The sequence below is a fragment of the Tiliqua scincoides genome, chromosome 12 (genome assembly GCF_035046505.1).
Source record: "Tiliqua scincoides isolate rTilSci1 chromosome 12, rTilSci1.hap2, whole genome shotgun sequence".
NCBI lineage: Eukaryota > Metazoa > Chordata > Lepidosauria > Squamata > Scincidae > Tiliqua > Tiliqua scincoides.
Window position 1 is genome coordinate 17164218 of NC_089832.1, and position 10226 is coordinate 17174443.

Below are 10226 nucleotides of genomic sequence, written 5' to 3' on the forward strand. Positions count from 1 at the left end.
GCAGAGTTGGCAGCTGTGGAACCTCCAAGGTGACCGTGGCGGTGGGCTCGCCAGCCAGCGGGTAGGGTGGTGGTGGCCTCTCGGAGCTGGGTGAATCGACCTCTGGTGGAGGCGGTGCTGCTCCTGGCCCCTCCGTGAGTTCACCCTCCACCCTTGTTTTGCCCTGCGTGTGAACCTGGCATTCTACGCCAAGGAGGGGAGAGACCTTTTCATCTGGCAGCCCTGGCAGAGATTCCAGAGGATTAAAACAAAAGAAAAGAAGTGGGCACCTTCTGATTGTCAGAAGTGCCAACTTTTATAGTTCCTTAGTGAAGCTGCATAATGTGGTTATCCTTTACTTGGGTCACCTTCTCTAAGCAGAAAGGAGAAATATCTTTCTTCTCCGATATTTCCAAGAATTCTGCCTTCTCTCCGCTTTGTCAAGGGGTCTTTCATTTCTGGAGCAAGTGCAGGTGGAGGGGCAAGAAGCCAATTCAGGCCTATCCTGTTACTCGTTCTTCACTGTACTGAGTTGACTGCTTGTTTGCGGAGATAAGAAACGGTGAAGAAGGAAGCTGTGCTGTGAGGGCGAATTCCTACCTTTAAGCATCTCTATTCCACAGCGTCTTTCACCAAATCAGCCCATCTCATCCAGTACTGTCTGTGATGATTCTCCAAGGTCTTGGGCCTTTCCTAGCTCTCCACTCCGGGACTGTTTGCATGCAAAATATGCACTCAGACCACAGAGCTGTGACCGCTTCTTACACAGGTCCTTCCTGTGCCACCACCCAAAAGAAGGAACTGAGAGAAGCTTAGGACATCTCTTGGATCTCAGGTGATTCTAGAGAGCCAACCCCATGACACTGCTGTTCTTTCTGAACCTCCTCTGAAAAGTAAAGCCAGTGGCTTTCGCTCTGTACATGAGGGAGGTGCCCCTGAAATCGTGGCACCCCAAGCAACTGCCCCTTGACCTCTGGGGCTGGGCCAGCCCTAACCACAACCCTTCCTCTTGCACTGGGCACCTGGAAACTGGACACTGCTTGCAATACGCTCCGAGGAGTATTATATTCTCTCATTCGCTTGTTGGTTGTGGAGATGATCTGCCTGGTACTCCATTCCTGTAGAACAGGAGTTCCCAAAGTATGTGTCACGGCACACTCACAGGGAGTGCCATGGGATGTCCCCAGTGGCTCCTCCTCCTGGGCACCGCCATCTTGTATCTCGTGAAATCTTGTGAGATACAAGATGGCAGTGCCCAATTCTTGGGAGACTTGGGCGCCACCATTTTGAATCTCACAAAATCTTACACGATTTGGGTGCCATCTTCTTGGATCTCATGAGATCCAGGATGGCAGTGCAGGGCTAAGCCAGGAAGATGCTGCAGGGGCATCATGACCTGGCTAAGTTTGGGAACCACTGCTGTAGACAAGTTTTGTTCTCCAGGTACATGGTCAGGCTGCTTAGGTTCTGGAATGTTCTGAGGCAGAGATGTCCAACTGGTGGCTTCCAGGCCAAGTCCAGATCTCAGCAGTTTCATCAAGCACCTGATAATCTTGCCAATTTTTTGTTTATTTGAAGTTTGTTAGGATTATTTGCTCAGCTCTGCTTTTAAGAGGAAAGAAAGCAACAAGTCTTTATATTTCTGCTTGATTTGCATTCTGGGGAGACAAAGGACCACTATATTGCTCTCATGTTATCGGAACATACCTGCGTCATACATGTAAAGTCCTTACTGCTGGGTGCCCCAGCTTGATTATAGAACCTGAGATTTCATGAAGATGTTGGGTTGTTGGTCCTCAAACCTGTTACTTGGAGATAGACTGGCCCTTTAAGATTTCCAGGTTATCCATTAATATTCCAAGGTACTGCTCCTGATTTATAATCCGCTTAGACCAAGGGTGCCCAAACCCCAGCCCTGGAGCCACTTGCGGCCCTTGAGGCCTCTCAATGTGGCCCTCAGGGAGCCCCCAGTCTCCAGTGAGCCTCTGGTCCTCCGGATATTTGTTGGAGCCCACACTGGCCCGACACAACTGCTCTCAGCTTGAGGGAGACTGTTTGACCTCTCGAGTGAGCTGTGGGATGAGGGTTTCCTCCACTGCTTGCTCTTTCACGTCTGTGATGCAGCAACAGCAGCAAAGGAAAGGCCAGCCTTGCTTTGTGCAAGGCCTTTTATAGGCCTTGAGCTATTGCAAGATCTTTCATTCATTCATATAAGTTCATCTTTAATATATGTAAACTTATGTACATTTATTCAAATTTTAAATGTAAATTAATTCTTTTTTTCCCCCAGCCCCCGACACAGTGTCTGAGAGACAATGTGGCCCTCCTGCCAAAAACTTTGGACACCCCTGACTTGGACCACAGTCCTAGACACATTTACCTGGGAGTAAGCTCCATCAAACTCAGGGGGGCTTACTTCTGACATGCCTAGGATTGCATTACATGGCCCTTAACCTCGTGGTGTGCAGAAGCTCTATAGTTTGTCCTCTTGCAATCTAAATAATATCAATATTTTGCTCTTTCCAGGTTGCCTCCTTTATGCTCTTGGGCTTGATGTGCATACTGATTCCGCAGTGCCAACAGTTTTGGGGGGTGATCGTCATTTGCCTTTTCCTTGGACTTTGCGACGGACTCTTCATAACCATCATGGCTCCCATTGCCTTTGAGCTGGTTGGGCCGTTGCAAGCTTCACAAGCCATTGGCTATCTCTTGGGACTTATGGCCATCCCAATGACGGCGGGTCCCCCAATTGCAGGTCAGTAACGCTGCTGGATTCTGGTTTGCGGAACGATCACAAACATGGCTTTTCTCTTCAGACCTCATGACAAACTCACAGGGAAGCTTCCTTAATCACAGTTTGTTGTGATGTCTGAAGCCAGTGCATGGAAATCGTTTAGCTTAATATTTTAGGGTTTCTATTGTTCAAGTGTCAGTCTCATCATAACCAGTTGGAACTGCTGTTATTTTCTTCATCATGTTCCAAGCAGCATAGTTAGTTGTATGTGCCTCCACTTAAGGAGATAAATATGCTACCTGCACTCACCAGAGAGTTGGACTAGATGACCTCTAGGGTCATAAGAACATAAGAACAGCCCCACTGGATCAGGCCATAGGCCCATCTAGTCCAGCTTCCTGAATCTCACAGTGGCCCACCAAATGCCCCAGGGAGCACACCAGATAACAAGAGACCTTATCCTGGTGCCCTCCCTTGCATCTGGCATTCTGACATAGCCCATTTCTAAAAATCAGGAGGTTGTGCATACATATCATGGCTTGTACCCCATAATGGATTTTTCCTCCAGAAACTTGTCCAATCCCCTTCTAAAGGCGTCCAGGCCAGACTCCATCACCACATCCTGTGGCAGGGAGTTCCACAAACCAACCACACGCTGAGTAAAGAAATATTTTCTTTTGTCTGTTCTAACTCTCCCAACACTTAATTTTAATGGATGTCCCCTAGTTCTGGTGTTAGGTCCCTTCCAGCTCTGACATTCTATTGTTTCCTAGGACATTGTTTCCTAGGATTGGAGACTTTTTGCTTGGTTTGGTTCTTTTTATTATTTCTATCACATCCCTAATACTTTTTTCAAGAGATTATTAAGATCACTTATTATAATAATTTTAGATTATGAACAACTTTGAACACTTGAAATGTATCCTGTGCAAATGGTAAGGCAGTGGCATGATGAAGAGACTGAACTGCAAAGCAGGACTCCCATAGCATGAATCTTGCCTCTACTGTGAACTGATTAGGTGGTCTTAAATAACCCACTCTGTCTCGTCCTCAGTCTTCCCCATCTGCAGTATGGGGATAATAATACTTCCTTACTTCATAGGGTTTTTTTTAATAAGAATTCCATCAAGGTAATACATGCGATGTGCTTGAACATGTAGAAAGCTAAGCATGACTGTTATTTTAATTGCCAAGAATTAAACTCACAGCAAAATAGAACAAGTGTCTTCCTGGGAGCAGTCAGTATGACAACTAAAATGAGGAGAACTAAAGTTAGGAGCCAGCAGTTGTTCTTGAGGATTTAACCTTAGTGATGCTCTGTCCCGGCTGTTGTCCATCCCCACCAGATTATGTAAGGTTCAGCTTGCTGGTTCTTAAGTAGGAAAAATCCCATACTAAGAACTTTCCAGCAACCTTTGCAAGTGGTAGCTATATAAGTCCTCACTTAAAGTTGTTTTGTGATAAAGTTGACGGGGGGGAGCTCCAGCCCAAAGCTCACATTTATTTCAGTGTTTAATATTTAAAGTGTTGGGGGGGGTCTTTGTTTAGAAGTTTGGTGATGATTTTGAACTTTAGTTGAAAAGCGGTATATAAATACTGTTGTTAATAATAATAATAATAATAATAATAATAATAATAATAATAATAATAATAATAATAATAATAATAATAATAATAATTTTGTGACCAGAAATTTTTTCTTTTGTCTGTTCTAACTCTCCTGAGACTCAATTTTAGTAAATGTCCCCTGGTTTGGCGTTGTGTGAGAGGAAAAGAAGAAAAGTGGATCCCTCTATCCACTCTATCCATCCCCTGCATCATTTTATGCATTTCAATCATATCCCTGCTTTGGCCAGAGCTGTGTTGTGCAACACAGACCAGCTCTGACCTCACATTCCTTAAGCTTGATGGTTCAAGGCCCACTAGGGACTCAGTCTTGAGGCAGTTATTGTGGTGACGCCAGTTTTAATGCTCCGACTCTTTTGGTTTTCAAAGACGCTTAGTTCAGCAATGGGGTTCTGGAGAATGTTATCAGTTATGCTCTTCTCTTTTGCAGGGTTTCTCCATACTCACTTTGGAAATTATCACCTCGCTTTCTACTTCGCTGGAATCCCCCCAATTGTCGGGGGCCTGGTTCTGGCCTTTGTCCCTCTTGTCCATCGAAGGTGTGTGACACGGCTGGGTTCTGGCAAAGACAAGATGTTGGTTTCAGAGACAATTATGAACGGGGAGCTCCTGCCGGGTTCTCCAGCCACAGAGGCGCACATCTAGAGCAATCCTTCAAATCACCTGGTGCCCAAGCACGTGTGTGCACAAGACACACACAGAGAGACACAATCACCACCAGCATTTCCTAACACAGCCTGAGCTCAACGCCATCTGGAGAGAAATTGAGCCTCTGCACCAGTCAGTGGAGAGTGCCATGTTGGACAATGTAAGGATAATCCTCCTTGGACAGTTTTGCTTTTGATTTTGGTTCTCCTCGGGCTCTTCTGCAGAGAATCCTAGCAGCACTTGGTTAATTTGTGTTTAAGCGGTGATTTTCCTGGGTGGCACAGCAACAGATGACACTTTACAGTTTAAAGCTTTTGATAAATTTTATTGGGCCACCTTGCAGAGAAAGAGAGAGAGATTCTGTAGCAGCTGTGCTTAGAGGCTTTGTTGCAGGCTGCTCAAGTCTGAGCTCCTTTGAGAGTTAGTTTCATAGCTGCCAAGCTCTCAAACAAGTATTTTGAACATAAAGATCCCTCCTCCCCCTCCCCAAAAAACCCCCTCAGCATTCCCAACTGCAGCATGGGTACATTTTGAATCATTTTCTAAATTATGTTGGTGTGCCGCAACAGGTCCACAGGTGTGCCACAAGAGTTTGGAGTACAGTGGTTGAAAGTAGCTGAAAAACACTTCTGGGTTCTGCGGCTCTGTTTCGAGGGCAACTGTAGTAATGAATTGTCTGTGTCTGGCTGTGCCAGTGGAGAAAAAGGGACAATTTATTGCCCTAGAAATAGAGCCGCAGGATCCAAAAGAGTCTCCCGGAAGCTGGAAGTGATATCACAAGAGGCAAAGACCATAGAGTAGATCATAGAGATCAGTGCGCTGTTAGAAGTGTTGAAAATTGCTGGGCTAGAGCTTCCTCTGCTGCTCCGCCTCCAATTGTAGGAGTAGGAGAAGAATAGGTTGGTACATCTGGCTTTTGGCCACCACGTCAGGCCCTAGGTGCTCCTGCTTGTAGGAGTCACGACCCTGCTGTAGCTCTGAGTGTCAGGTTGTATCAATGACTGATGGAGCTCTGATTTTAACATTTGGAGAGTCAGGAGAGCAAAAAAGCACACCCTGAGATTGCTGCTGAAATGGTTCTTATTATCAATATGTGGGGACGGACAGACACAAACTTTGCACCACAGGAAACACCCCTCTTTTTAATCCCTGAGCACTGACAATGTATGAGAAACGTGTCCCCAGAAATGTACCACTTTTTGGGTATTGTGGGGCAATTGGGATAACTCTGAGAATTTTTTAAAAACATAATCAGATGTTAAGATCCTTTGGCTTAATGACTCATTGATGAGGGCATCAGTATTGCTTCGGTTCATCCCAGTGGAGGCTAATTGGGAGCGGGTAGAGAACGCGGAAAGCAGGGGGCAACACACACACACACAGATCCTTTGCATTTCAAACCATATGTGATTCAAGATACCTCTCTCATTCTGGGTAGTAAGGGGTATTTAAAAAATGTAGGGTTTTTAAGAAAGAGCCAGTGCCTGGAGGTGGCTAAAAGACTGAACTACAAATCCAGAAGAGCTGAGTTCAAATCTCACCTCTACTTGTGAGGCGGCCTGAGACACCCTCCTCCCTTCCTCTGCAGTATAGGGCATGGCCAACCTTACGGGGCCGTTGTGTGGACTGCAACACGATCATGCACGTACGGTCCTTTGAACATTCCAAAGAGCCATACAAATTCCTTTTGCAATGATTATTGCAGTTTCCTCTTGTGGCCGACCCACCAGCCCCATCTGTCAGACTGTTTGGACGTTTGTTCCCCAGAGAACATCGCCCCGTTTTGTCTGGATCTTAGAGACGCAAGTTGGGGGACCTTTGGAACTGGCCTTATGACTTCTGCTGCGTGACAAGCCTCCGCCTGTCAGGAACATGCTGAAAGCATTAAATGGCTCTGTTCTCCCCGGGGGGGGGGGGTGGCCCGCCCAGCCTGACCTGCTGCCAGAGAGCTATCATTCCTGCATACCTGCCCCGCTCCGTCATTTACCCCCTTGGAGTCCGTGGTGACAGCAGCCTTACGTAAGGCACCGCAGTCTGCAGCTTATGAAATCGGAGATAAAGCAACTGTTACGATCACTGCGAGGGTGATTGAGTGCTGCTGAGCCGTAAGCCATGAATCAGAAAAGCTGCCGGAATAGTGGGAGCTGCAGGCTCTAAGCACACTGCCACGGGGCGTGTTCAAGCCCAGCTCTTCTTACCTGACTCCTTCGCTTTAATCCTAACGGTTAGTCATTAAATTGGAAAAAAAAAAAAATTTGGCTGCTTCCAACGCACTAAAGAGATTGAAATGCCACCCCCTGGGAGGAGAATATGAGGTGAAGACATAAATGATTGAAGCCCAAGCTTGAGTACGTGTTGCAAAGACTTTGTGGCCTGATCTGTGCATTTTGGGGACAGGAGAAGAAAATGGGCATTTGCAAAGGTTCTGGTTCTTTGCTGAATGCAAAGTTGGAAGTACAGGAGGCTGCTTTTCTCCAGTGCAGCAAAATTTGACCTCAACAGGTCACCTGCTGCATTCTAGTACCGGACCATTTCGGCTGGAGAGGTTGGTTCCGTTCGGTTTTGCATTTGGAAGGCCAAAGGTCTGTTTCCTGTGGCATGGCTCAAATGTTCAGATTTGACATTTTTTTAAATACAGATTGTTCCTATATGGGAGGGTAGAGGGGCATGCATGCAAAGGAGCTATGCTGTGCACCCCTAACAGTGGCTTCCAAGCATCAAAGGAAGTCAATTTCCCTCTGAGTGCTCCCCTTTCCCCTTGCAGGGGGGAGGTGTCTGAGATCTGAATAACTCCCTTCATTTGGCCAATTTGTACAGTCCCATCTGACCAGCACACTCAAAAGTGTGATGAATGCATGCATGTTGTGAACATCCCATCATTGCATTATCACACAGGAGTGTGTGTGTGTGTGTGTGTGTGAGAGAGAGAGAGAGAGAATTGCCCCTCACTGTGCAGTTCAAATATTATGTTAAAATGATTTTTTTTTTTATGGTGTGATGTGGGTCAATGTTCCTCTTCCAACGTGATCATGCACTGGTCAGACAGCACACTATGGTCTGGTGGACCAGTTGGGCAGGATCCTCTAAACAACCCCGCTATCAGTTCCCCCTCCCCACACACACACACACACACACACACACACACTCAGCCTTCTGTGCCATCTTACGCATGGGGGCCATGCTTCTGTGAAAGAATTTATTTTGTGGGAGAAACGACATTCACCACTGCAGAGAAAATGTTTTAAAACAAGTACTTTTTCCAATACAGCTTTTTAGTCTTCCATGTGGGAATCTTAAAGCAGCCCCCCAAAAAACAAGTGAGTAAAATCACCACAAATTCTGGAGAGGAGGCATACTCATTTCTCCATGCCCTGATGGTGGGCTTCTGGGGGGAGGCAAGGAAGCAGGAACTAGCAGAGTCTGTGTTGGGCCGTTACAAAAAAAAAAAAAATCCAGTTGAAGTGGAGAACACCTTGACGTCACCTGAGTAGCAAGCAAGCTCATGAGTTCTCCACGGATCCCCTTCGGGCTGGATGTCAAGCAAAACAATTGATGGGGAACAGCGGGGGGGGATGGACAGATGATGTGAATCATGTGGAACTTCAAGTCTACAGTGAAGAAATATGATGCTGGGCTAGGATAGATTGTTGGTCTGGTTCAGCAGGACTCTCGACGTCTTCATTTGAGGTCCTCGTATTGCAAACGTTGTGAGAGGGTGGTCGGCATCCACAATGGCAGGGCGCCTTCCCTCTTCAAAACTCCACAGAAGTGCCCTGCAGATATGTGTGCCAAGGGGAGTCTACGAACCAAACACACTTCCTCCAGGTATTTGTAGCATTTTTTTTAACTTATTGCCCCATAGGGGGCAATACACAACCCATTTGTATGGTTGAGGGACCAAAACCTACCCTGAGGATGGACATTGTCCTCGAGGGGTATATTCTTCTGAGTGAAGCAATGTTATCTCTGTTTTGTGAGTGACTAGGAACAGCCAGAAGGGGCAAGATGACACAGATGCCCTCGGGTGGAGGGCTTGTGGAGTGCAGGCGGTGGACCTGAGATGACCTCAGGCGGCATCACCCACCACTTGCCCTGCTCTCCTTGTTTCTGAATCCAGGGGAAGAGGAGGCAGCAGGCACACTCCCAGGTAAGGGGGACAGAAGTCAGAATCCTCCCCCCACTACAGAGGAGGTCTTGGGCCAGCCCTGAAGCTCTACCACCTTAAGAGCTTGAGGGTTAAGGCAAGAAAGTTGCCTTAAGCTGCTCTTAAAGAAAAAAAAAATGACAGCTTGTTTTCTCACCTTTGATTAAGCCTCTTCTCCCCCCCACCCCGCAACCCTGCATGTGCCTTTGGAATTATTTTCCCAGGTCCCTTATCACTTTATTGCTGCAGTGGAGAACTAACTTCCCACCCCCCACCATGGCCACTGCAGCACTTTTAACCCAAAGATCACTGCTGCCTTTTTAGCAGCGCACTGGTGACAGGACCAGCCATGCATTCACACTGAGGTTAGCAAGTCCTTGGCACAGAGGTTGTCTAGGTTCTTGCACAGAGGCATCCTTTGTACACATAACAGCATCATTCCAAGTCAACCAATGCGATGTGCATTTCTGTAAGCCTATCCTTTGTGACCATTTCCCATATAAGAGTTTAGGCTGCATATATAATGTATTTTTTGTGTGTGTGCTGTCATTCCTTTTTCTAAACCTTCCCCTATTCTTGGCCTTGAAATACCCTGCCGGCAAGACAATCGTATATGTAAAATGTTAACTGTATTGTTAATCACTATAAGCAACTATTCTGTGTTATACTGAAGGAATGAAATGTTGTACAGTTTTGTTTTCTTCTTTTAGGTAACATGTTGTGTAGGTAAAAAACAAACAAGTTGTCGAACAATCTGTGCTCTTGATCTTTTCGCCTGGTTTCAAATGATATCTCTATGGCAAGGTTTGCTAGCCAATGTCTGAAGCCATCCATGTTGTTTTGACTTTGAAAAAGAAAAAGAAAAACCCTTTGGCTAATATTTCTCCTGTAGAAGCAATTGGGACTATTGCTGTCTGCTCTAACATTTGTGTAATACGACATGCAGTGGAGTGTTGGCCTCAGTTCTGTTGGTCATGCTGAAATTTTAGAGAATTGAGCTTCAGGCCAGCTGAAATCATGGACTTGGTTATATATAGAGAGAGAGGATTGGAAACCTAACAATGCATCTGTCTTTTGCCTCTCATATTGCACCAG

General features: G+C 46.2%; 1 protein-coding gene across 1 annotated transcript in view; it reads left to right on the forward strand.

The window, feature by feature from the left end:
* Positions 1–6253, forward strand: part of SLC16A2 (solute carrier family 16 member 2) — a 21816-nt gene extending 15563 nt beyond the window's left edge. The window contains exons 5-6 of the mRNA XM_066640202.1: positions 2506–2734; positions 4770–6253. Coding sequence (XP_066496299.1) covers positions 2506–2734; positions 4770–4984 — 444 coding nt within the window. The 3' untranslated portion in view covers positions 4985–6253. The remainder of the gene's footprint in view (positions 1–2505; positions 2735–4769) is intronic.
* Positions 6254–10226: the final 3973 nt, after the last annotated feature.